At 41.1% G+C, this 27,490-nt stretch overlaps 2 protein-coding genes across 7 annotated transcripts; one reads left to right on the top strand and one right to left on the bottom strand.

Annotated features, from left to right (window-relative positions):
* On the bottom strand, positions 1 to 13,779 carry HAUS2 (HAUS augmin like complex subunit 2). The gene is made up of 6 exons (XM_038405468.2): positions 13,454 to 13,779; positions 7,485 to 7,577; positions 5,905 to 5,974; positions 4,939 to 5,071; positions 880 to 988; positions 1 to 750 (listed from the first exon to the last, which is right to left on the bottom strand). The coding sequence occupies exons 1-6, from the start codon at positions 13,541 to 13,543 to the stop codon at positions 592 to 594; spliced, it is 654 nt and encodes a 217-aa protein (XP_038261396.1). The 5' UTR covers positions 13,544 to 13,779; the 3' UTR covers positions 1 to 591.
* LRRC57 (leucine rich repeat containing 57) lies at positions 13,632 to 27,476 on the top strand. Of its 6 annotated transcripts, none has more exons than XM_043516705.1 (6): positions 13,632 to 13,762; positions 14,963 to 15,146; positions 16,746 to 16,881; positions 17,686 to 17,954; positions 18,841 to 19,026; positions 20,844 to 27,476. In XM_043516705.1, the coding sequence occupies exons 2-6, from the start codon at positions 15,063 to 15,065 to the stop codon at positions 20,883 to 20,885; spliced, it is 717 nt and encodes a 238-aa protein (XP_043372640.1). In that variant the 5' UTR covers positions 13,632 to 13,762; positions 14,963 to 15,062; the 3' UTR covers positions 20,886 to 27,476. The 6 variants fall into 6 exon arrangements, with proteins under 6 accessions (XP_043372640.1, XP_038261397.1, XP_038261398.1 ...); XM_038405469.2 differs by having other exon boundaries at positions 13,692 to 13,861; XM_038405470.2 differs by lacking the exon at positions 13,632 to 13,762 and adding an exon at positions 13,768 to 13,789.
* Positions 27,477 to 27,490: the final 14 nt, after the last annotated feature.

The raw sequence follows: 27,490 nt of genomic DNA on the forward strand, positions 1-27,490 counted from the left end.
TTTAAGTCTCCCATTTTATAGTCTACTATACATTTTTTAAAATTCTTATACTTACAAAGAAAATATAGCATATGATCTCAAAATGCTTGCAGAAACAAGCTTAGTCATTACATCATGTACTTTAGCCATACTGAAACAGACCTTTTGCATTCTACCTTTAAATGTATGTATGACAGTTCTCCATTGGCAAAAAGAAAAGGAGTACTTGTGGCACCTTAGAGACTAACAAATTTGTTAAATTTGTTAGTCGCTAAGGTGCCACAAGTACTCCTTTTCTTTTTGCGAATACAGACTAACACGGCTGCTACTCTGAAAAAAGTTCTCCATTGGCTTGCTTCAAGGAGGTATGTGTGAACACATCAGGAAACTCCAAAGAGAATCACACCTAAACAATAAGTTCTGTCATTTACAGATCATTGTCCAATTTTAATAATCACTTGTGACCAACTAAAATATCCCTTCTAGAACAGGGAGATATCCAAACATAAAGTCTCTAGTTAGACTAAGGTACAAATATACTGCCGCTATCACACAGGACTGGTAAACAGAGCTTTCAACTAGTCATCTCTTCTTCTGCACAAATAAGATGTTTTATGGTGGAACTAAGCTTCTGAAGCTAGGATCTGATTCGTTAGTGATCTGGGAGCTGTCGTAATGGATTCCTTTTTGCATCTCTCTCCACGTCAGTATCTGCTCTGCCAGTTCTTCGGTCTCTGTCACAAGCAAGTTAATTTTTGCCAGAGCATTGTCCTGGAATACAAGATGGGAGTTTCAGGAGTTAGGAGATACTAAAAGGTGGGTTAAGTAATCAAACGATGTTGCATTTTGAGGGAAAGAGCATTACAGGAGATGGGAAAAGGAACCACCTTCACTACTCACCATGTTTTTCATGGTCAGGGGTATCTGAGGGATGCTCCTTATCGTCTGCAAGTGGCTTTCCAGGTTCTCAATGAAGGCCACTGCCAATGTCAATAACTCTGCTACATACCTTTAATTGGGGAAGAAATCCAAAAACAGGCTGTTCAAAATGATGCACAGTTTAATCTTAAGCCTCTCATTCCTGTCTTTCCTTGATTTTTTTCCTCTAACCCCTTCCACAACAATTGTGGGAATTCCTGACCTCCTGCCTGGAGAGGAAATCTCATCAGAAACAATACAACTGAATCAGCAATGAAGGCACAGGCTGCAGGAGCATCATCATCTTTGCTTGTCAGCAAATGCTCTCTCTGGTGGCACTCAGTAAATTAAATACATGCCAGTGAAAGACATGGCTAGTTATGAAGAACATGTACCATATAGCTATAGGCTTATCCACGTGGGGATGGTGAACAAGTTGCACAGAAGAAAGGAGACTTGGTACTACACTAGAATGTTATTTGGTTTTGGAGACGTGTTCTGAGCATACAACTTAAGTGTTATATGAACCGAGAATTTAACCACATCTGTTTGAAAGATACAAGAAAAGCTGTTATGTGATCTGCTGGGGGAAAGACAGAACACATGCACAAAGGTTCAGTGTGTAAGAGTGTCATGGGACTGGCCACCCCACAGTACTCCAGCTGATCAAGCAAGACAATCCTGGCACTCCCTTCCTTAGTGAGGGTCTCCTCCCCACTCCACACACTGCTCTGTGCTGGACATGTGGTTTAGATCTCCGGTCAAGTAACAAACAACTTTAACCCCTTCCAAAGTAGCAAAAGTCCAAGTGAGAAGTTCCAACAAACAAGAAGGTTCTTCTGCTTTTCGGGGGCTTCTCTTTTCTTCTCCCTCTGGGCCATGTTTCCAGCCCATCTGGGCTGCCTTTGAGAGTCTTTCTGGCTCTGGAATAGAGCACTCAACCTCCCCCGCCCCGGCCGGTTCCCTTGGAGTATCATTCTCAGCTCCTGTGCAACTGTTCTGTGTGTCCTTCCCTGCTCTGGAACAGAGCAATGAGCCCTTATGTTGGTTCCTTTGGAGTACCTGGTCTCCTGCAAACCCTGGCTGAAATCCTTCCACAGGAATCTGCCCACACCATGTGGTTCCACCTCAGTTTGATCTCACTCAGCCCTTTCATAAGGCTATTAAAGGGGCCAATCACCATGTGACAGACATTACTATCTTTTGATACCTTTTACAGTGACCAAAAAAAACCAGTCAATTGCTAGCTTTTAGAAGTAGTTCTGTTACTATCAATTTTCCCCCGCCCCATCCTTCTCAGTAATGCATAGAATAATGGTTACATGTAGCTCAAATAAAGATCTCAGATATGGGAGTTATCCTGGTTAAGGTTATTCAGTTACCGCTGTATACCACCAATACTCTTCTTGAGATTGGTTCAGACCAAGTCTCAAGTCAACTAGCATTAGCTAAGAGCAGCTTACTGCCAGCTGCTACATTATGGAGAAACTAGTCAAGTATATTGCTAATACTATTTTGAAAAATGAAGTTAAATTGAGGTCTTATTCCATTGGATTTTGGAAGAACAACAAAATACTTCCTTCCCAAACTCACAACTTAAAGGGGTCCATACATGACTTTTATGAAACTTTGAGTGGTTTCATTGAATAGATTACATTTTCATAAATGGGTCTTTTAAAAATACTTTTAAAACCAGTTTTCTAGCATTTTGTGGCCTCTCTAGAATAATAACGTACTTGAAATTTCTTAAGTTTTCACCATCTAGCTCATTACTGACAATGTCTCCAATAAGGAGGTCCAAACCGAAAACCCTGGAAAAATTGCTGCATTTGTGTACATAAGAGTTTCTGTGGATTGGACTGTGACATTACACCCCATATATTCTTAAGGAAATATGCTTATGATAGGGATATGGCATAAGATATATTTTATGCAAGATGGGTCTTGTAAGGCATCATTGGAAAGGTTAGAATTTACTGAATCATAGAATTGGAAGGGACCTCGAGAGGTCATCTAGTCCAACCCCATGCACTTCCTTTTAACAACCTTTTATGTACTTGAAAACTTATGTCCTCTCTCAGTCTTCTCTTCTCCAGACTAAACAAACCCAATTTTTTCAACCTTCCCTCATAGGTCATGTTTTCGAGACATTTAATTATTTTTATTGCTCTTCTCTGGACTTTCTACAATTTGTCCACATCTTTCCTGAAATATGGTGCCCAGAACTGGACACAATACTCCAATTGAGGCCTAATCAGCACAGAGTAGAGTGGAAAAATTACTTCTTGTGTCTGGCTTACAATACTCCTGCTAATACATCCCAGAATAATGTTTGCTTTTTTTTTTTTTTTTTTTTTGCAACAGTGTCACACTGTTGACTCATATTTAGCCTGTGATCCACTATGACCCCCAGATCCCTTTCTGCAGTACTCCTTCCTAGGCAGTCATTTCCCATTTTGTATGTGTGCAACTGATTGTTCCTTCCTAAGCGGAGTACTTTTCATTTGACATTGTCCTTATTGAATTTCATCCCATTTACTTCAGACCATTTCTCCAATTTGTCCAGATCATTTTGAATTTTAATCCCATTCTCCAAAGCACTTGCAACCCCTCCCAGTTTGAGATCATCTGCAAACTTTATAAGTGTACTCTATGCCATTATCTAAATCATTGATGAAGATATTGAACAGAACCAGACCCAGAACCAATCCCTGCGGTACCCCACTCATTATGCCCTTCCACCACTGATAACTACTTTCTGGGTACTATTTTCCAACCAGTTATGCACCTGGTGATTATCCAATTTGTATGCATGTATCATTTCTTATCTAAAGTTCAGAATATTGACTATGTAACAATTACAACTGTGTACTTGGGAAACACCCACCAGACAACAGGCCATCAGCCTTGATGGGCCATTAGGAAGAAACAATAAGACTTGGAAGATACTAATCTTTCTCCTTCCTGAGAGGCGTTGCTGGGACACTACTACGTCATGTGGTCATGTCACCTGGTACTAAACACCATCTTGGACTTCTAGTAAATTTCCTCTAAAAGGAGGGGAGGTCAAGACTGGGAAACAAAAAAGATTCCCGCCTTATGTAAATCTTATTTAAGGCTGGAGAGTAATGTGATCTTGGTTCACTCTTCGCTGAATTCCCACCCAGAATGACTGCTGGAAACACCTAAGGAACAAGGACAAAGGGAAAGAGGGAGGAGTCCTGAACCCAGGCTGGAAAAGGGATCTGGTCTGTGACTGAGACACCTGAAGATTTAAGCTGCAAACAGGGTAGCTAACCTTCAAGAATTTCTGCAACCTGCCCAAAATCAACGTTTAGGGTGAGAAATTACTTCTTGAAACCAGTATAATACCTTAAGCTTAGTATGCGGGTTTTGTTTTATTTGCTTAGTAATCTGCTTTGTTCTGTTTGCTATCCCTTATAATCACTTAAAATTTATCTTTTATAGTTAATAAACTTATTTCTTGTTTATAATATAACCCAGTTTGTGCAATTCATATCGGGGCGGGGGGGAGAAGTTGTGCATATCTCTCTCCTCATTGACGGAGAGGGCAAATTTTTATGAGCTTGCGCTGTGCAGACTTTTCTACACAGCACAAGACAATATTATTTTGGGTTTACGCCCCAAAAGGGGTGTGCACTTGAGTGCTGGGCAATTTTCTAGCTGAATCTTCCCATAGACAGCTGCTTGCAGACTCTGTGTGATTCTACAGCTGGTGCGTCCCTACCTGTGTGTGTGTGCTGCCAGAGGCCGGAAAACCTAAATCAGCAAAACAGGGAGAGGGAGCCCAGGCTAGTGGAGAAGGCAGGCTCAGTGAAACCCCAGTACATCAGGTGGCAAAGGCGGGGGGGGGGGAGGTGCAACCCATCAGATTGACTAGCAGCAGGAGTTTACTTTAGCAACTTTTTGATACAACAGTTGTGCTCCCCCTACCAGGGGTGATTGTCAGGCAAAACTAGCTTATTTGGACATGAATACAGGTGCAGGCTACATGCTAACAGTTATTTTCTAAGAACTCACCTGTGGAATATGGCTTCAATAGGCAAGTTCTCTTGACACAAGGGCTTCATTAACCTCTGCCGGAGAGTTCTCTTCTCTTTCAGCACTGCTTCCAAGTGTTTATTCATAACTTGCAGAGCTTGGCATTTCTGAGCTACACAACAGAGATAAATATCAAAGGGATGCTGATTGGAAATTGTTTGACCAATGGAGCAAGAGCAGAAACTCATTCTGCATTGCAGTTGACTCAGGTTTTCCAGCAGTTTTTCCACTGGTCAAGTGACAGGCTCAGGCTCTGTGAGGATAGCAGTAACCAGACTAGTCCTGTTGAATGATTTAGGAAGTAGTACTAGGATATGTTCCAAAGAGGCTCAGGACATCTAGTCCTTAAAAAAGTATCCCTTTAGTAACAAGCATAGTTTTAAGGAATCTGGTAGCTCCATCTAAAAATCCCTATATGACCTGCACCCTATAGTATTTTAATAATAAGAATTTTCTTCAGGGTTTTGTCGTGATGGACAAGAAGAAAAGATCCATAAAGACAAAGCAAAGAGGTGCTCTTGCCCACAAACTATCAAAATAAAATCCCAAAAGTTCTTCTGAGTGACATTACATATGAACAAAGTACATACATCTGTTGAGTAATTGGGAAGATAGCTGGTTTATGTGCAGCACTGCTGGGGCACAATGGTTTATGAATGCTCCCAGAACTTCTGCCCCCCTGAGGCCTAAGACATTAAGTGGAATACCACAAAGGACACACACATGGTCACTAGTGACATGGAGGGTTCTAGTTGCATTGCTGTGTGAACACCCTTTATTGGCTGACCACCCATCATAGCCTCAGGGGCCACTACACACCAGTGGATGACAAAGGCAATGGTGGTGATGAGAAACAGGGAACTCAATGGAGGTGAAACACACTTGATGACATCCAGGCCAAAGAGCCTAAAACTAACAATTGTTCCCCTGAACAAAGCCACTTACTCAGGAAGTATGGGTGAGCAATATCTGCAGTTTCCTTTTCCAGTCCCAGGATTTCAGTTTCCAGGCTCTTCTACAAAAGGCATAAAAAATAGCTACACTTGATTTTCATACGGTTTACTTTCTATTTACCTATATACCTGTGGATATCCCCCACCTCCTAAGCATGTATGTATTCAAAATAAGAATACCACATTCATCCTTCCATGTCTGCAAGAAACTTTTTTTTAAAAAACAGATTAGTTTGTATGGTTGTGTTGAGTATCTGTGCATGAAGAGCTGAGTTTTGCATTTAATTCTTAATGCAGTGAAGCTTCTGATCATTTTTATTTCTTCTGGGAATGAGTTCCATTGTCTAAGTCCAGTTCCTGCAAAAGTAGGCTTTCACACTCACAAGTCTCTCCCTAGTAGCAAACAGTTCCTTGGCTCCAGGGGAACACAGCTGCTTTCATAGGGGTGATCTTGGACAGACCTCTAATTTGATTTATTCAATGGGGAGCCAGTCCAGAATGTGGTTAATGTCTTCACATGCCCTGTGTTGCTAAACAGATGGACTGCTATATATTGTACCAGGTGGAACCTTTTCAGGTTTAATTCCTAGATATTAATTGCAGTATGTGAGCCATGCAGTCACAAGTGTAAATAGGTTGAGAACCACTGGTCTAACCTCTTCTTCAGCTAAGCCAATGGGCATTTGGCTGTCTGCAGTGCTGTTTGATGGCATGACTTTCCCACTGTTAATGTATGCATTGGATAATTCAGTAGGTAAGCATTACCACCAGACAATAGCAATAATAGAGAAATTCAGAATACATCTCTTAGAACTTAAATCTAACAGCCAGTTTAGACAGTAGTGGGAGCCTAAGGAACGGAACTGTAAGAAAGGTACCATTAGGGGATGTATACACATGAAAATTAATCCAGAATAAGGTAGGTTGTGAATTTAAAGATTATTTTAAGATCAACTCTGTGTGGATAGGGAGTCTTATTCTGAATTATTTTAAACCACATCCAAAAAGGACTAAAGTAATTCAGAATAAGGCACTCTTATTAATTAGAGTATAAGAGTATCCACACATGGAGCTAGCCAAGAATAGCTCCCTGTGTAGACAAGCCCTTTTTTTTATTAAAGTGGAAGTGGTCCAGTTGCCTATAAATACAACAGCTCACGAAAAACCAGTTGTTGTTTGCTGATCTAAGGAGAACACATGTTCAGATCTGTTTCCCCAGATTCTTCAAGAAGATTTAGATAAGTTTGTTCACCCCAGATACAACGGGTTGCATCTTTGCAGTTATTATGAAAGAAAGTAATTTTATATGGGTCTCTCTTTCCTTTGTGGTAATTCATTAAATTGTGACAAAGCTACCAACTGTTAAAACTAAATTACTAATAACACCTGCCATCATATTTTACATATTCTTTCTCTTCTCCAGCCTGCTTTATGCTTTCTACTATATAATGGTAAAAACACAGCATAAAAACGTGCTTTCTACATGGAGGGGGCAGTACAAAGGTCAAGAACAGTTAGTATGTTGTCTTACCCATCATATAGAAATATGCACCCTGGTACTGATGGATTTACCTGGTTTATTTCAGCTCGGATATCTGCAATTTTCTCCACCTCAGTGAGGTGCACAAAGCATGGGGCTTGTTTAGCAGATAAATCCAACATCTCCTATTAAGGAACAAGAGAGGGTGGTACCAGGTCAGTAGCAATAAGAAGTCACAGCAATTAGAACATTTTCAAGGTTAGCCAGAATATTAGTGCAACTGGCAGGGTCTTTCTATGTGTTGCATTAAGTTTCTCCTAACATTAATGATTTGGGAAACATAAATCTTGCATAGACAGCTGAGTAAACATTTCAGAAGGACAAAAATGAGCTTACAAAAATAAAAATTCTACAAAGACAAAGTCCTTACAGAAGAGTCTGGGAGCACCCTCCTTAAAGATTTGTTGTTTAAATCTATGGCATTGGAACGCACCTAAAGGCAGAAGTTTACTCTTTAGAAGTATAAACAAGAGGAAGGGATACAGGTCATCCCTGGCATGGACAGTTAACATTCAAAATTGAATGACATTCATCAGACACAGCCAGGAGGGATTTCTCTCTTCTCTCCCCTTTCAATTTTAACATTGTTTCTATCAGCATAAACATGGTTTTATTATAAATAGCATCTTATTTGAAGACACACATTGTACTTTAAGGGGAAAAAAGATAACTAAACCCTCCAAACCAATGTACTAGGAAGTAGCATGGCTAGTGGAGAAGGCACTGAATCAGAAGACTAGAGTTCAATTCCCAGCCATGCACTGATGAGCTGCATCACCTTGGGCAAAGCACTTTACCTCTCTATATCTCAGTTTTCCCTTCTTCCTTTTGTCTATTTAGATTCTATTCTATAGAATTTCTTATACCATGCTCCTCACCATAGCATTTGAGCGACTTCCAGTAGTGTATTAAATAATGTGACTAACATGTCACAGGTTTGTTCTTTCATTTTCTCTCGTAGGGGAAGAAGTGTATGCAGTGTTCCTTTTGGAATTTATAAACTGTATTCACATTCACACACCCTTCTGTGTTTATATTAGAGATGGCAAGCTCAGAGCAATGCTTCTTGCAAGGTGTGAAAGGTGGTAAGGTTTGGGATGGTCCTTAGTTCCAGTGGAGTTCATTCCGCAATCTTGGGTCAATCACCAAGAATACTCAGTCTGATCATGAGAGCTTGTCTATACTTACAGTGCTGCAGCAGCATGGCAGCACCAGTGCAGCTCTACCGCTGTGGTGCTTCGTGAAGACACTACTATGCTGACAGGAGACCTTCTCCTGTCAGCGCAGGTACTCCAGCTCCCTGAGAGGCAGAGGAGAGGAAAGCCCTTCCATCAACAGAGCACTGTCTATACCAAGGGTTAGATTGGTATAACTCTGTCACTCAGGGGTGTGGATTTTCCACATTCCTGAGCAACAGTTATACCAATATGAGTTTGTAGTATAGACAAGGGCTAAGTCTTTAGGGATGGTCACTTACTATCTGTTTTCATAGCTCTTAGTAGAGTAGGGCCCCCAACTTTGTGGGAGTTTCAAGGTGCTACTATAATTCAAATAATAAAAATAATTCAATAAAGTGATTGTGAAAGAACTTATGCAACAAGCAAGATTACGCTATAAACAAGGTCCTTTGATTTTTGTTTAAAATTTCCCAAAAATGTATCCATGTTTATTACAAAAAAATAAAAACACAGGTGAAAATCTGTGCAAAATTAACTTCTCTGTTTTCTAGGAAAATATCAGGGTTAATATTGGGGGAAGGAAGAACAGAAAAAAGGCACAAAGAGAAAAGAAAGAGTATTTTAAGTAAAGACAGTTTAATGATGTGGTTTATTTCATGAACAGTACATTAACAGTATGTACACACGTACGTGTATCTTCCACTACATTGTCTTACTTTAAGAGATAGCCTCACATTTACACTTAGACTAATTTATTATTAACAAACCTATCTACCTAATTAATATACTGAAATTTCTTAACACTCAATATTTCCATGTAATTGAGTGGTCCAAAATTCAGGTGAAAATTGGAAAAAACACAAATAGCTTTTGTAAAAGCCAGGAATTTTTTGATAAAAACTGAAAACAAAGGGCCTTAGCTACAAATAGTGACCCTGAACATGAACCTCTGTGCAGGCATCTGTCCACACGGCTCTCTGCACAGGATTGATAGGGAGATGAAATTTAACAGGAGTACTTGAAAGTGGAGGCATAGATCTATTAGACTATTTTGACAGTGCACATACAGGAATAAATGGAACCATTACACTTTATCCCTACGTTCCAAGAGCAGAATCAATGCTGCCCATTTACATCTAGAACCTTCTGTTGACATTCATATTGTGCAAATGAAACCCTAGTAGCAGAAAGCCATCCAGAAGCAAATACCTGGGGGCACAGCAGACAACCACAGTGAGCAAATGTGTTCTAACTCAGCCTTTGAAAATTTTTTATTTTTATGTTAAAAAAAGATATAAGGAGCTAAAGAAGATCAAGAACCACAGAACAAAGCCTAACTCTAGCCTAGCTCTCCTAAAGCCTGTAATAGCAATCCATTTTTTAGAGCAGACGTCTACATTTGCCACTGGCAATCCGGAGTATAATCAGTGCTTAATGTAGGTTTCAGAGCACCAGCCGTGTTATCTGTACCTGCAAAAAGAAAAGGAGTATTTGTGGCACCTTAGAGACTAACAAATTGATTTGAGCATGAGCTTTTGTGAGCTACAGCTCACTTCCTCGGATGCATGCAGTGGAAAATACAGAGAGGAGATTTTATATACACAGAAAACATGAAACAATGGGTGTTACCATACACATTGTAACGAGAGTGATCAGGTAAGGTAAGCAATTATCAGCAGGAGAGAAGAAAACAAACAAAACAAAAAAAACCTTTTGTAGTGATAATAAAGATGGGCCATTTCCAGCAGTTCACATTTGGGGACAATGAATACCTTCAAATCAGTCGCACTGCTATGGGTACCCGCATGGCCCCATAGTATGGCAACATTTTTATGGCGGACTTACAACAATGTTTCCTCAGCTCTCATCCCCTAATGCCCCACTCTACTTGCACTACATTGATTACATCTTCATCATCTGGACCCATGGAAAAGAAGCCCTTGAGGAATTCCACCATGATTTCAACAATTTCCATCCCACCATCAACCTCAGCCTGGACAAATCCACACAAGAGATCCACTTCCTGGACACTACAGTGCTAATAAGCGATGGTCACATAACCATCGCCTTATATCGGAAACCTACTGACCGCTATACTTACCTATTTGCCCCCAGCTTTCATCCAGACCACACCACATGATCCATTGTCTACAGCCAAGCTCTATGATACAACCGCATTTGATCCAACCCCTCAGACAGAGACAAACACCTATAAGATCTCTATCAAGTGTTCTTACAACTACAATACCCACCTGCTGAAGTGAAGAAACAGATTGACAGAGCCAGAAGAGTACCCACAAGTCACTTACTACAGGACAGGCCCAACAAAGAAAATAACAGAACGCCACTAGCCATCACCATCAGCCCCCAACTAAAACCTCTCCAACGCATCATCAAGGATCTACAACCTACCCTGAAGGACTACCCATCACTCTAACATATCTTGGGAGACAGGCTAGTCCTTGCTTACAGACAGCCCCCCAACCTGAAGCAAATACTCACCAGCAACCATACACCACGCAACAAAAACACTAACCCAGGAACCTACCCTTGCAACAAAGCCCGTTGCCAACTGTGTCCAAATATCTATTCAGGGGACACCATCATAAGGCCTATTCACATCAACCACACTTTCAGAGGCTCGTTCACCTGTGCATCTACCAATGTGATATATGCCATCATGTGCCAGCAATGCCCCTCTGCCATGTACATTGGCCAAACCAGACAGTCTCTCTGTAAAAGAATAAATGGACACAAATTAGACGTCAAGAATTATAACATGCAAAACCCAGTCGGAGAACACTTCAAATCTCTCTGGTCACTCGAATACAGACCTAAAAGTGGCAATTCTTCAACAAAAAAACTTCAAAAACAGACTCCAAGGAGAGACTGCTGAATTAATTTGCAAACTGGACACCATTAAATTAGGCTTGAATAACGACTGGGAGTGGATGTGTCATTACCCAAAGTAAAACTATTTCCCCATGTTTATTTCCCCCTTCCCCCCAACTGTTCCTCACAGGTTCTTGTCAACTGCTGAAAATCACCCACCTTATCACTACAAAAGATCCCCAGTCCTGCCCCCGCTGGTAATAGCGCACCTTACCTGATCACTCTCCTTACAATTTTCAGAGTAGCTGCTATGTTAGTCTGTATACGCATAAAGAAAAGGAGTACTTTTACTTTGTGTAATGACCCATCCACTCCCAGTCTTTATTCAAGCCTAAGTTAATTGTATCCAGTTTGCAACTTTATTTCAATTCAGCAGTCTCTCGTTGGAGTCTGTTTTTGAAGTTTTTTTTAAATGAAGAATTGCCACTTTTAGGTCTGTAATCGAGTGACCAAAGAGATTGAAGTGTTCCTCAGACGTTCTTGTCAACTGCTGGAAATGGCCCACCTTGATCATCACTACAAAATGCCCCCCCTCCCCCCCCGCTGGTAATAGCTCACCTTACCTGATCGCTCTCGTTACAGTGTGTGTGGTAACACCCATTGTTTCATGTTCTCCGTGTATATAAATCTCCGCACTGTATTTTCCACGGAATGCATCCAATGAAGTGAGCTGGAATAAATTTGTTAGTCTCCAAGGTGCCACAAGTCCTCCTTTTCTTAGTGCTTAATTTGTAATGCAAGAGGTGCGGGAGCTCGAGGAATTTTTTTACGTTCACAACTAATACAGCAAGCCCAGAGGTGCTGGGGCTAAGAACTGCCAAGCCTAGAGGACTCTCAGTCCTGCCACACTTTAAGCAGTAAGAAAAGGAGTACTTGTGGCACCTTAGAGACTAACAAATTTATTAGAGCATAAGCTTTCGTGAGCTACAGCTCACTTCATCGGATGCATTTGGTGGAAAAAACAGAGGAGAGATTTATATACACACACACAGAGAACATGAAACAATGGGTTTATCATACACACTGTAAGGAGAGTGATCACTTAAGATAAGCCATCACCAACAGCAGGGGGGGGAAGGAGGAAAACCTTTCATGGTGACAAGCAGGTAGGCTAATTCCAGCAGTTAACAAGAATATCAGAGGAACAGTGGGGGGTGGGGTGGGGGGGAGAAATAACATGGGGAAATAGTTTTACTTTGTGTAATGACTCATCCATTCCCAGTCTCTATTCAAGCCTAAGTTAATTGTATCCAGTTTGCAAATTAATTCCAATTCAGCAGTCTCTCGTTGGAGTCTGTTTTTGAAGCTTTTTTGTTGAAGTATAGCCACTCTTAGGTCTGTAATCGAGTGACCAGAGAGATTGAAGTGTTCTCCAACTGGTTTTTGAATGTTATAATTCTTGACGTCTGATTTGTGTCCATTCATTCTTTTACGTAGAGACTGTCCAGTTTGGCCAATGTACATGGCAGAGGGGCATTGCTGGCACATGATGGCATATATCACATTGGTAGATGCGCAGGTGAACGAGCCTCTGATAGCGTGGCTGATGTGATTAGGCCCTATGATGGTATCCCCTGAATAGATATGTGGACAGAGTTGGCAACGGGCTTTGTTGCAAGGATAGACACTTTAAGCAGTGCCTGTAATGCTCTTTAGGGGATGGGGAACAAGTAGCCTCTCGCGCCACGCCAGACAGGGGCCTGCTCCAGCCTGGAGAGGGTCGGTGTCATCCACCCGGCCGGGCCAGGGCAGAGCCTGCTACGCTGCCCGCTGTTGAGATGGCTCCTACTCGGGTCGCTGACGGTGGGGACCGGACACCCACAGCAGGAAACCGGGGAGGCGGCGCAGCAGCTGCTCTCCCGGGCGCGTTCGTGGAAGGGCCGCGCGGTTCCCCGGGAGCGGGGCCATGGCCCAGCCCCACCGCTGCTTACCTGGGTCACCACAGCCGCTGCCAGGCACTTGGCGAGCACCAGCCCCGCGGCTGTGGGCTGAGCCGAGTCCCAAGGGTTCGAACAGGCCATCGCCGCCTCCGCGTCCAAACCTGCCGCGCGCGCCCGCCCGCCCTCGCGCAGGAAGCTCCGCCCCCGCGCCGCTCAGGCGGGGAGCGAAGCCACGCCCCCTTCGCCATGCTGTATGTGGCATGTCTGGAGCCGCGCTGGCGGCTGGGTTGCCGCCATGTTGGATGTGTCCTGTCGAGGGGCGCTGGCCTGGTTTCCGGTTCCGGGGCTCGCGGAGGCTGGGTGACTTCTCACTCCCAGCCGGAGCCGGTCCGTGCGTGGGTGGAGACTCGCGATGGGGAGTTAGAGCCGCGGTTGGGAGAGAGGGCGGCGGCGGCGGCGGTAGGTGGGGGAGGTCTCCGGCCTGTCAGTCGCTGCGGCCGCAGCCAGGGGAGAGGGTGTGAGGTTCCCCGGAGACACCGGCTGCCCCGAGTGGCGGCTCGGCTGGCCGGGCGAGAAGGGGGCAGCGCCGCGGCGGCGGCCGATGGGCTCTGACTGGGGGCGGCGGCGTGAGGCGTCTCTGACTTTGTTACGCAGCCCGAAGCGGAGCCGCCTTTGGGCCTCCTCCAAGAAGAGCTGGCCCGTGCTGGGAGCTCGGGCTGGCTGGAGCTGCTAGAGCTCCTGGGGGTGGGGCGGTCCCTCCTTCCCCTTGATACTCTAGAACCCAAGGGCGGCTGTTCTGGGGGTTTTAGGTTGACGCTGTCCCTATAAGGTGCTGAACTGTAGGAATTCCTACATTTATGTAACCAAATTATATGAATCCTCTACAAGACTGAGGGATCTAAGACCATGTCTTCACTGTGGGCGCTACTGTGGCATAGCCATAGCGCCCCAGTTATGCTGCTGTAGCCAGAATACAGCGACAGGAGTGTTTTTTCCATCACTGTAGGAGCTCCACCTCCCTGAGCTACTGGTAGCTAGGGTGATGGGAGTGTTCTTCCATTGACCTCTAAACCGGGGGTTAGGTTGGCATAGCTGTAGCACATAGATGTGGATTTTTCACATCCCTGAGTGCTGTAGCCAAGTCGACCGAAGTTTTAAGTGCAGACCAAGCCTAACACATTGAATTCATGAAGCACTAATGCAAGCAGACAAGTGTGCACTCATATGAGCGATATAGTAACTGCTGTGGCATTACCCCACTATAATTTGTCTTGATTAAAGTTTGTAGTGTACACATGGCTTAGTCTGACACTTTGATCTTGCCTTCCACTACTGCATGCTTCCCAACTTCCATACCATTAATTTAGCATTCAGACAACTCTAAATGAAAGCATCTTAGTATGATAAATTGGGTTAATCTTGTTAAGACCTATATTTTGTTAACTAGGGATAAGAAATGTAGCTTGATAAATTAAGCATACCATTCAACATATCCAGGTGAGCCACAATGAAAGAAAACTCTTATGCACAAAATGACTTTGTAAATTTGCTTTTTAACAGGAAAATTGGGTTCATGTAATCCAGTGCAGCGTGATTGAGAGAGACTGGACTGGGTTTGTGCCTTAAACAAAATCTGTATACTTGACACAAGACCAGCAAGATGGGAAATAGTGCCTTAAAAGCTCACTTGGAGACAGCCCAGAAAACAGGCGTGTTCCAGCTAACTGGAAAGGGTCTGTCTGAGGTAGTAGAACTCTTTGGCTACACATGTACATGACTAATTGTCTTAAGCAGGGACTCTATCTTTCTGTTTTGTAAAGTGCCATGAGCATTAATAGTGCTGTATAAATAATGCTTCAGGCACCTCACTCTTGCATGGATCTTTGCTTTAGCAATCAATGATGCTCCGCTTACCTAGAAACTTGTATTTCTTTATAATTTCTGGTTTTATATTTACAACAAATATATTAAATCCAGGACTCTTAAAAGTTTATGCAACCAAAAAGGTGGCGTTCAGTAGAAAATCTTAACATGAGAGCACAAGGTAAGTTTTATAACTGTGTATATTTATGCAATATACTCTGAAATTTGTGAAATACTTTATGGTCCCAATCCTGTACACACTTATTCACATGCTTAACCTTAGTCATGTGAATTGTCCCTTTGATTGGAACGGCTCAGGAGACAAAAGTAAAGCATGTCCGTAAGTGCCTACGGTTTTAACGCATTATCTGAGATTGACTTGATTTTGTCTGACCAATTCCCAGAAAAATCCAAATCAGAGTTAAACAATTGCTGTTGAGTCTAGCTGCTGTTTGTATGATGTCCAAAATAGCACGGCACCATGCTACTTTTTGTGGTTAGGGGGAGTAATATACCTCTCTGATATATTTAATCTTCCTTTTCACTCCTCCCTTTCTTGCAATGGGGGACGGAATATGATAAATTGCTGCTATAATTTGCAGGGAAAAGCTAAAACATGAGCCCGCCCTCAAGGACTAGAACAGGTCCAAATTCTGGGTCAAGATCCAGACTCCAGAGAAAATAATAGTAATAATAATAATAATAATAATAATAATGAATAAGTAAATTTTGGGATCCATTCAAAAGCATCTGGTGGTCTGGATTTGGCCTGCGATCTGCCCCTGGACTAGGAAATATTTGGTGCTGTTGCTGACTGTGAGAGTAGATGATTTTAAAAAAAAAACATCCACCAGTGAATGATGTAACAATGTTACATGTGCTTTATGATGGCAAGGTATGTGAATAAGAGAGGAGGTAAGTTCCAAAGAGCAGACAAGTGTTACAGTAAGATGGGAGGAAAGGTTTTTTATAATCTATATAAAATAAAACTGAGAACTGAACGAAGAAGGGGCTTTATTTAGCTTCCATCATGCTTCAAAATTGGGGGGAAATAATCAAATAGCAAAGGTTATTAATAGGCATTAAAGAGAACATAAAAATGAAAAGTTTTGTAAACGGTATTGTGCTATATTCCTATCCTCGCCCTTCTTTTCTTTATTTTTATCCTGTTTATTTAGACTGAACTCTCGACTAAGAATTAGTTTTCCTAGGAGGCTGTAAAATGTCCCTTGCATTTTTTTTATTTTTTATTTTTTTTTGTGCCATTGAAAAAAATTAACTTCATATATTGTTTTTGCTTAAATTCGGTAAATCTCACTTTTGGTGATAGTGAGACACTGTGCATCATGTGGACTAATGTAAACTTGAACTGCAGTGTAAATACTGAAAGAATAACATGAAATTATATTGTCTCTTATTAAGTTAAACCTGCTGTTTTAATGCTGTATATACTTTTTTCTTTTTTTTTTCCTCTCCCCAGTTTCCTGAAGACCTGCAGAAGCTAGCTAACAACTTAAGAACAATAGATTTGTCAAACAACAAAATTGAGATCCTGCCACCACTGATGGGAAAGTTTTCTGTTCTTAAGAGTCTTGCTTTAAATAACAACAAACTGAGTACGAGTTTTTAATATTGTCACAGATTTCTAAAAAGAACTAGACTTCTTTGCTGTTGGTCTGACATTAAATGTGGTAACTTGACTCTTACAAAATGCAAAGGGAAACCACTTGTTGCTTAGACTAAAATCTCTTGGAATTCATGATCAGGAGAAAATTAGATTTGTTCAAAACTAGTTAGCAATTTTGTTATATTTTCACTCTTGCACTAACGTGTAAGTACTTAAAACCACATAACTGTGCTATGAACCTGTCTGATCTAAAAGCTGAGGAAAGTCAGATAGTTTAGTACTTCCATGGAAAACCTCTGAAGATGGTGTCCTGCAGAAAACAGTGCTTTTGATTCAGTGGGTGTCACTCCTGTTGGGCCAGTGTCCCGAAGACCAGCAAAGCTAGCAACTAGATTTAGGGGGTGCTGTGCTATTAGAGGTGTTGTCTTTTGGGTGAGTGATAAAACTAAGTTCTTGACCACTTGTAGTTCATTAGCAATGCCATAGCATCCTTTATGGAAGTAAAGTGTTATGCCTCATGTCTTGGCCAAATTTCAACTCTATTTATATTCTGTTTACTAAAATGAATGGGATGAACAAATTTAAACTAGTACTTCACTCCTAACTTAATTCAAATGTTTCAAAATGTGTTTAGCTTAGTGGTTTGGGAGAGAGGAATTTTGTCTTGGAAAATCCTCTCAGAATAGTGTTGTATATTCCACACAGGAGCAGACTTGGCTTTTAATGGATATGAAAACTCACAGTTTCCTCTGAATAGATAAGGTAATTTCTTTGTTCATAATTTTATTGTTAGCTGCTCTACCTGAGGAGCTGTGTAAGCTGAAAAAACTCGAGACCTTGCATGTGAATGGCAACCATCTGTCGCAGCTGCCTGCCACCTTTGGACAACTCTTGGCTCTCAAGACCCTGAGCCTTTCTGGAAACAAGCTTCGAACTGTGCCCACCCAACTCTGCAGTCTTCATCACCTAGATGTGGTGGATCTCTCAAGAAACCAGATCCAGAGCGTGCCAGACACAGTGGGGGACCTGCAGGCCATTGAACTCAATTTGAATCAGAACCAGGTCTGGAAACTGAGGCTTTAGAGGCGTGTGGACTTAAGGCGTGATAGAGTCTTAAAGAATTAGTTCTCTCTGTGCCACAGAAATCAGGACAGACAGGTACCACTTCGGTGTGAGCGGAATGCCTTTTGGGTATGACAGTGGTGGAGGATCCATATAAATACCTAGCTAGTTTTCATCTACTGTGATATCTTCTATTGCCTGATGTGACTTTCTGGGATAGCCTTTATAGGGTCAGGCTCGCTTTGTTAAACAATAACTTTCCTATTGTGAGATTAATGCCTCAGACATACCCACTCTGTTCTGTTCTCCCGCTCCACCACATGCATTGTAGCACTAAGCCCTTTATTCAAGTTCCCAGATGGGCCCTGCTTTGAGGGGAGTTATCCAGATACCAGTTGTCCGGGGTTGTGAAAATGGCATGGTGAATGAATCTTAGAATAAAAGGATTAAATGGTTTATTGGCTCTGCACAGCTTTTCAATCTCTTGCTATTTTAATTTGATTAATGTCAAATGGATTTGAACTCATGTCACCACTGCACATCACATGTGTACGGTATTAGAATTAAGGACAGCTTCACTTCCAGGGTCTCATTTTAGAAATACTCAAACCCTTTATATGGTTAAAGTCAGGAGCTATGATATTTCTTCAGAATTAAAATTATATAAAGTTGCTAGATGCCAGTCATGCTAGGAAAATAAGTAGTCCTCGTTTAAGCCAGTTAATCTACAAAACAAGCAACAATGTTGTTAAAGTGGCTGAGTAAACTGAAGTCAGATTGTGTAGTAGTTGTGAAACACAGATCAGTGTACTTATAAATAACCAATTATCAGTAAAAATGTACTGTTTCAAGCTTTTTTCCACTTTCTTCTTTTGGACCATGTCAGATTTCCCAGATCTCAGTGCAGATCTCTCATTGTCCACGCCTCAAAGTCCTGCGTTTGGAAGAGAACTGTCTAGACCTCAGCATGCTTCCTCAGAGCATACTCAGTGATTCCCAGATCTCATTGCTTGCAGTGGAGGGTAATCTCTTTGAAATCAAGAAACTCAGAGAACTGGAGGGCTATGACAAGGTTTGTAGAAAAATGTCGCCAGTGAATGTTTTTTGCTTTCCTACTCATGAATGCATCTCAGACTAGTGGGGGATCAGAGTTCTGCTGGTGGATGAGACTTGCAACAGGCCACAAGTATCTTTGCCGCCATTGGCAGTAGATGACCTTCCAGGGATGACCTTATGCCTTGCCCATTAGATAACAACAAAGGACCTGTCTGTGGTTCAGGAACTACTTGTAAGATGAACATCTTGCAGCTTTCTTCTCTAACTGCCTTTTTTGCCTTAGTGATGCATATCCTTTTCTCCCTGGTATATGTCAGACTGGATTGCAGCACATGCTTGTAAGCAAACTTTTTTTGATGCTACAATACTATTAGTATCCTAAAGAGAGAGATGGACCTTAATCACATTTGGAGCAATGATATTCCTAGATAGTGCTTTATTTTATTGAGCATTATTGGTGGTTGGGGTTCTATTTCCCAACTATCCCTATATAGAAGAAACTAGAATTAAGGGATAAGACTGGAAAAAATTATAGAGGAGCTATCTGGCTGTTTAATTAGCCAGAGGTGGTATGGCCCTTTGCTTGGGGAGAGTTCAGGTTGTTGATCTCCACCATGATGGTTGTACTGGAGAAAATGCTTTATAGGACAGCTTCCCCATCATTGTCCTGTTTGTACTTTCACCCTGACTCGAGTAGGTTGTGCCTGCATTGGCTCTCTCATGATCTTGCCTGCAATGCCAGGTCATGTGGTAGCCTTGTCATAGTCATTCTCTATTTGCATAATCCCCACTGCATAGTAGGTGAGTCTGGAAATATTCCTTTTCTGTTAATAGTGGGGAGAAGGGCAAGGAACTTAAGTTGGTTTGATACAAAATAAATAGGCAAAAAGAAAAGGAGTACTTGTGGCACCTTAGAGACCAACAAATTTATTAGAGCATAAGCTTTCGTGAGCTACAGCTCACTTCATCAGATGCATCCGATGTAGCTCACGAAAGCTTATGCTCTAATAAATTTGTTAGTCTCTAAGGTGCCACAAGTACTCCTTTTCTTTTTGCGAATACAGACTAACACGGCTGCTACTCTGAAAAAATAAATAGGGAAACTCTAATAGTGTTTTAGTGACATAGATTATAGGCCTGGGTCCTCCCCTATATGTGCGTGGAATATAGCTAGGATTTTAATGTTTTCAAGAAAAATCAGTTGTACGTAGAAGTAAGTATTTGCCATTATTATTATTATTTTTAACTCAATTGTTTTATCACAATAGACGAGGCTAGCATCTATCCCTGCTTCTCCCCCACCCCAGATTATTCTGGGGAAGCTTTACAAAAATGCTTCAATGAGAAATGTATTCTTTTGGATGTTAATCTTATCTATTTAGGGTGACAAGTGAGAGTGGAAGACAGCTGGTACTAAGAGGGTGGTGCATCACTTGATCATCCTAAGGCACCAAGCACCTCCATTGAAGGAGATAGGGTAGAGGCTAGGAATAATAGAAGGGGAATTGTCTACAGTATTTGCTTTTTAATTTACACAGCATCCTCTAAACCTGATAATGGGGTGCTTGGGCTCTGAGACAAATTACTGTATTGGCTTGGAGGCTGTAGGTAGTACCTCTTCATGTAAATCTACAAATTCATTCAATAGATATTCATGACTTGAAAACTTCCTTGCTGCATGAATGGGATGCTGCTGTAGTTCACCAGCAATAAAATCTCGAAATGACTTCTTTTCTGGGGGAAGTTAGGAATGGCCAGTTTCAGTATGCCTTTTGTATCATTGACTTTCCAATTTGAAAACAACAAACTTTCTCTCTGCTCTTTGCTTTTTAGTACATGGAGCGGTTTACAGCCACCAAGAAGAAGTTTACATGATGGACTGCTGTTCTGAGTCTGGACATCTTCATTGGACATAAAAGATGGTGACCAAAGCAGCATAATCAGCAGCACAGTCTGCTTGGAACGACAACTTAAACCAAGATTGAAAGTTTTGGGCTTGATGATGGCAATGAGGAAACTGACAATATTCATTTCATAAGTCTGCTATGTTGCTGCCACTCCCACTTCAAATAAAAATATGATATTGGGGAAACTGCAACCTAGGCATTGAACTGTTAAATTTAGCTAGAAGCTGGTTATACTTAATTTCTCTCTTTGAAGGATGACTTGTGTAGAGAAAGGAGTATATAATCCCTCCCTAGTTGATAAGCTTTTTTCACAACAGTTGCTACTGCATCCTTATAAAGGGGAGTTAGCTATTGTTTAAAGTTGGATACTTGCATCTGATGTGTTTGCCTGGTAGTGTACTGCAGTTCTGCTACCCCAATAATTCCAAAATATTAAATTATATTACAATACTTGCTGTAAATGTCCTCTAACCTGGAGGTTAACTTTCACAGCTCTGTTGTAATAGTAAAAGTTGTGTACACTTCATGAAGCACAAATGGTTAAATGAGCTCACATGGTTAATTTATCTTGTCTATTTTAGATTAACTGCTTTAGTAATCAAATCTTGTTTCTATCTTTTCTCTTACCAGTTATATCAATTCACAGTACAATTTACGGGATGTCTAACTTATGGAGAAACACTATTCCGTTCTGCTTGAACATACTGCTATTGAATGGACTAGACAGGTTTTCTCTGTCTTCAGTAAAATGTAGTTTTCTGGAAAAACTTATCTTTGCACTGATGAGCCCTCACATCTGCAGAGCCATGTCTAAAACTTTTTCACCTTATTACAGCTGCCTTACTACCAAAAGCACCCAGCAAGAGCTAAAAATGTATGCAATTACATAACAGGTACTAAAATAAATTTAACTTGTGTATTTATTTTACTAAAACACTTAAAGTGTAGTTTAAATATCTCAATTCTAACCATATTTCTGCCACTTCAATGTGATTATATTACTAAGCTTACCTAAAGGGTTTATTTTACCAATCTTAGATTTTTTTTGAATAAAACTACTTGTGACAATCTAAAAATAAAGACACTCCTTTTGCAAAGAGAAAATGGCTGATAGACAAGAAGCCTTTGAGTGACAAGTTAGTTAAATACTATTACCTGTTCAAAAATAATTATGTAGAAATTCTACTAGAAAAACTTGCACAGTAGAAGACCAGTCCTCAGGGATTTCTAAGAGCAGTTCCTAAGGCATCATTTGTAAACCGCTCAAATGCTTAGTCAGTTCCATAGATGAATGTACACAAGATGTAAATATGGAGTAAGATGTAAAACCTTTCAAAGCTGTTGGGAAAGGTAGAGCATGAAGAAGTGGTTATACAGAAGGTTCAATAAGAGTCAGATATAACAGCTGAAGTTGCAGAGTAAACAAATGTTGAGCAGACTGGCATTTAACTTTCTCCACAAGGATGGTAGAGTAGTGTATATACAATATGTGCCTAAAGCAATGGCAGACATAGCAAAGAACTAACTGGCTGAACTCAACACCACCCATAGCTTGAAAAGCTCTGCACATACTCTACTTTGAGGAGTGTGGTGAATTTTAAATCCCAGCAGATGCAAGCAGTTACTTTTTGAAGGACAATTTCCTCCATGTTGGACTTGATTTGGTTTCTAATCTTCTTCACTAAAATTCACCATCTCTGCGTATGTGGTGGCTCTAGGGACAAAGCAATACCATCATTAGCACAGGTAAAGTGCTAGTCATCCTTAAGAGTGAGCTCACTTCATTCAAGAAGTTTGAAAGTACATAGGTAATGTATAAGTTTCCCATCCTTCGAGTGAGTACTAATTTTACCTATAGCTCAAACTGCTAAACACTAAGTACATATACACTTACTGGGGATTGATACTGTGGCAATTGATCAACTGGGGTTGAGTTAGAGGGTCTAGTGAAGACCTGCTAAGTTGACTGCAGATCACTCTCCCATAGATTCCAGTACTCTATGGGAATGAGAAGCATAAGGTAAGTTGATGGGAAGAGTTAATGTAGCTGGAGTTACGTAACTTAGGTCAACTTAGCCCTGTAGCGTGTGTGAGCCACAAGCTAGGGGAGACTAGTCATTCTGTGCCCCACACTGGAGCCCAGAGCATACTCCCTTACCCCCCACAGCTTGTGCCTCTAGCCCCAGGGTGCCCCCTAGCCCTGGAGCAACAGGAGGGTGGGCAGCACAGCTGCAGCCTCCCCAGCACCAGGAGGGTGAGTGGCACAGCCCAAGCTGAGGCCATCCACAGTGAGACTGGAGCGGGGCTGAGCAGGAAGGGGGGGGCCTGGGCCCAGAACATGGGCAGGGCCACACTTGACTGTTTGGGGAGGCACAATCTCTCCCAATTGATGATACCTGCTGCCCATACCCTGTAGTGTAGGCCAGACCTCACACCTACTTTCTGTAAAGCATAAGTAGATAAGGAATATTATATAAATAAGTGATTGTGTACCTTCCACCAGTAATTTATCTAGTTCTAAACTACTGCACTGTCTCGTAACTTTAAAAAGAGTCCACCTTCATCATGCTGCTTAATGGGAGTAGAACAAACATGTAAATTCTCCCATGTGGAAAGTAGGTGAGTACAGGAGTTCAGCATTTGAAAGAGGAGGTAGTTTAAATGTGCATGTTGTTTGAGCCTTCTGTATGTAGTACTAGGCTGAAGCTTGTCTAGAGGCAGCACCTTCTTTCAAACAAGAGCCTTGAAGGCAACACAGTTCCTACAAGAATATTTCAGATTCTGGCAGCCAGAAGCTAGAAATGTAATGTGGCCAGTGAACCAAGTACTACCTTTTGAAACCTGGCTTAGAGGAGCAAAACATGCTCTTGCCCTCTCTAACCTGAAAAAAATTGATAGGTTGTTTAAGTAACAGTTGTGGAACAGCAGAAGCACCAATGAATGGTTTATGCTACGTTATACTTCAGGCAGTGCAGACCACCAATCCTATGTAGCCGTTCACAAGCTCTTGATGTACTCAACACAGACACACCATCTCCCACTTTCTCCCACACAAGTAGTCCATATTAAAGCAGTAACATTCCTTGCTTGTTTATGGATTGTACATGGGCAAGCTTCTTCCATTCCTGGTAGTGTACTTATCACTAAGTTGTGGGTGGCCTTACTAGATGAGCAGGGGAAAAAAAGGGGTAGGTTCCTTCCTTCTTTTTCCCTCAGCTACAGCAAAGTCCACAAGCTACTCCCACTTCTATTTGTTTGTGACATTCTTTTCTGAATAGTGCTTTTCTCTGGCATACATGGCAGGAAAGTGTTTTGTTTATCTTAGACATGTGGCCTGCTATGTCTTGTAGAAAGTAGGATCTCCTTCAATAGATGAATGGCAACTGATTCCCCAAAAACACTTTCTGGCTATCTTTTTCAAAAATTAGAAAAACCTCAGCCTTTACAGTGGACTATTTGACTCTTGTCTTCCAGCCTGAATGAGCACTTCTGCTGTAACTTTCCCTTTGCAATGAGTCACTGTCACATACCAGCTAGACAGAATAACATCAGCTTTACAAAGCAGATTAATGGAAAATAGCATGCAAGGGATCATCAGGCAAATAAAACAGTGAAAAGGTCTTAACAGATCCCACATCCTCAGGGTCACCATTAATTCTGATCAAGATGGGAGTAGCTCCATTAGATGACACTGATAGAGCCTTCTTTTACCTCCTGCAGGACAACCAACCACTTGTCAGACCAAAAGCGAAATGGGGGAAAGGCATATAAGTCAGAGAGGAGCCATTTCACCTGTCACTTAGAACTGGTCAGCAGGCTCTAGCCTTTTAGATGGCTAGGTAACTTTTCAAACAATAGCTAAATAAACCTAGCAGTGTTCTATAATGTATATCCTTGTATTAATGTACATTGCTTCTACTAACACTAAGATTTCTGAGGTACAGGATAGATAGATTTGACTATACTAACTAAAATGTAATCTGTATATGCCTCAGAAGGCACCTTATGTTTTCCTTATACACTCCTCCCACTCACCCCTTTCAGCCACAGTTCATTTGTCCTTTTCTCTGTATTCCTGTCTGTATGATGCCTCACAGTCCCTTCCAATTCTTGTGCACCTGTTTCCCCCTCAGCTGTACCCACATACTCAACATTTAACCACGAGGCTGCTTCTTCAAATTCAGCTTAAGTTAGTATTGAATGCAACTAACTGCATACGTAAAATGAGGTGGCAGCTTCAAAGTATAGTACTTAGTGGCTGCATGTACATAGCACAAGCCACAACTGGCATTTACTGGTAATGTCAGAAGACAAAAGATGGAATGATGAAACAACTGCACCGTCATTTTATGGACAAGTAGGGAGACTACATTAGGATAGTGTATTACTCTTCTATAAGAGTAATTTACACACTTCAAAATTTTTATCCACCCTTGCTGTCTTCCTCCCATCTCAATGCTGTTGCAATCTTATCCACAATTATCCACCACTTTTATTCCTTTATCTAGCCTTTTAATTTCTCCCCCCAGCTGTATTTGCATAGTGTTTTAGAATACTATTTACAAAAAAGGCACTTAAAGTAGAATTTTGTTGTAGCAGATCAGTAACAAAAACTGGAGTACTTTTGACAGCACGACAAGTCAGGCTATGCAGACAGACAGCTCATGGGTCAGGCTTTGTATAATATAGTGGTGTTTAAAGGTGGTGCAGTATAGGAAAAAGGGAAAATCCCTAGAGTTCACTTAGACTGGATTGAGGAGGAATTGGTGCACATTTTTCATCACCAGAACTTTCATTTGGCAAAAATTTTCGAAACAAAACAAAAAAAAAAAAACATGCAGCGCTGCTGCTTCTGCTTTGTCATCCTATGACAGGGAAATCTGGATCTTTCAAAATCAGCTTTGAGAGGATGAAAAGAAAGATGGAGACACTTCACATAAGCAACTGCTTGCTAGTAATTACAACTTTATACAAACACTTTAGGTAAGGAGTATGCCAGGGTACGAAGGGAGAATTAATTTAAAAAAGGAACAGTTTCTGAACGTGCTCCTACCACTTGAGTTTTCCACTTTTCAGTACCGGGACCTCCAAGTAAAGATGAAAGGTTAAGATTGCAGGAAGTGAAAACTTAGTGGTAACTACTTAGTTCTCTCAAATTGTCCAAAGGCAGGAGATTGGGCTGTTTATAGATTAAAACAATATTAATTAATGGCAAATACTTAATAGTAAACAAAACTACATTGAGTTATAGAGTTCTATATTTTTTCATACACAATATACAACAGTTTAACAATGACTAAAAGCAGCAATTCAAATCATCATTTTTAATGCCATTAAGAATCAGATTTGCTTTGAGAAAAAATGATGCATATAAATTGTTTGTTCTGTCCAGCAAGTATGATGAACAAGAAATTATGATGTGTAATAAGATAAATGCTTCTAACAGGCAACGCCAAAAGATAGTATTGCTGTGCAGTTTGCTCTGGAACATTAAGGCACCGACTCCCTCAAGGACCCATATCTGTGTCCGTTACAAAACATGTTAATATTCAGCTAAAAACCAAGCTATATCCCAGTGCTATATTACATTGGCACACAAGAGTCGTAAGTGAATCCCAAATAAGCTACATAAACATGAATAGTGTCATTCAGGGCATAATTTTAAGCTGTGATATTAATCTTCCATGTACCCCCGACACAACATTCTCTTAGCCAATGTACCTAGTATCTGTTGTAATAGCTTGGGGAATGAGACACGAGGTAAGATGTTGCAATAATGAAAGGGAGGGGGGAAAAAAGTGTTCCAAAGAATTACAGCAGAGGAGTTCTACAATGTTATACGTAGAACAACAAGAAAACAGTTTAAGTCTTCCATTCCCAGCAGTACATTTGCTTCTTATTTAACTTAAAAGTAGCAAAGGCATGCTCTGTACAAAGGTTCTTTCAAGTAAGCCTCTTAAAGTTGGTATAAGGAAGTGTTATCGGGTACTGGAATCCTTTAAGCTTCACATGCTGGGGGTTTTAGTGTACCAGTAGGTAATGGCACCACAAATGGTTCTTTGCTACTCATGTTTTGTGTATATATATCCTTAGCTACTACTAGGATTAATGTACAGTTAATTTTTTATTAAAAATCCATTTTCCTTCCAGCTGTTTTGGAAGCCACAGAGGACAACATGCAACCCCAGAGAAATTTCTATCACCCACAAAAGGTTGCTTCTCTTAAGCCTTATTCTAACTAGATTTTCCATAAAATTTGACCTGGCTTTCTGCTTATTTTATATAGCAGTCCTCCCTTTTCTTTGTCATAGTCAGAATTCATTTCTAGTAGCCCCTGCTGTGAACTGATAACTGGGATGCATAGTTGTGTTGCACTCCCATCACTTAAAGAGTTACCAAATTACTCATCTAAATCTTTCAGGTTAAAGTCCCCTCCCTCTGCCCTTGGATTTTCTACCAAAAAAAGTTTGACAACTACTCTGCAAAGAATAAATAATCTTGAATGTGATTAATTTGGTCATTTAACTAGATCACTAGAGGGGGGGAAAAAATTCCAAACCAACGTTCAAATAT

Source organism: Dermochelys coriacea, chromosome 6 (assembly GCF_009764565.3).
Source record: "Dermochelys coriacea isolate rDerCor1 chromosome 6, rDerCor1.pri.v4, whole genome shotgun sequence".
NCBI classification, from domain to species: Eukaryota; Metazoa; Chordata; order Testudines; family Dermochelyidae; genus Dermochelys; species Dermochelys coriacea.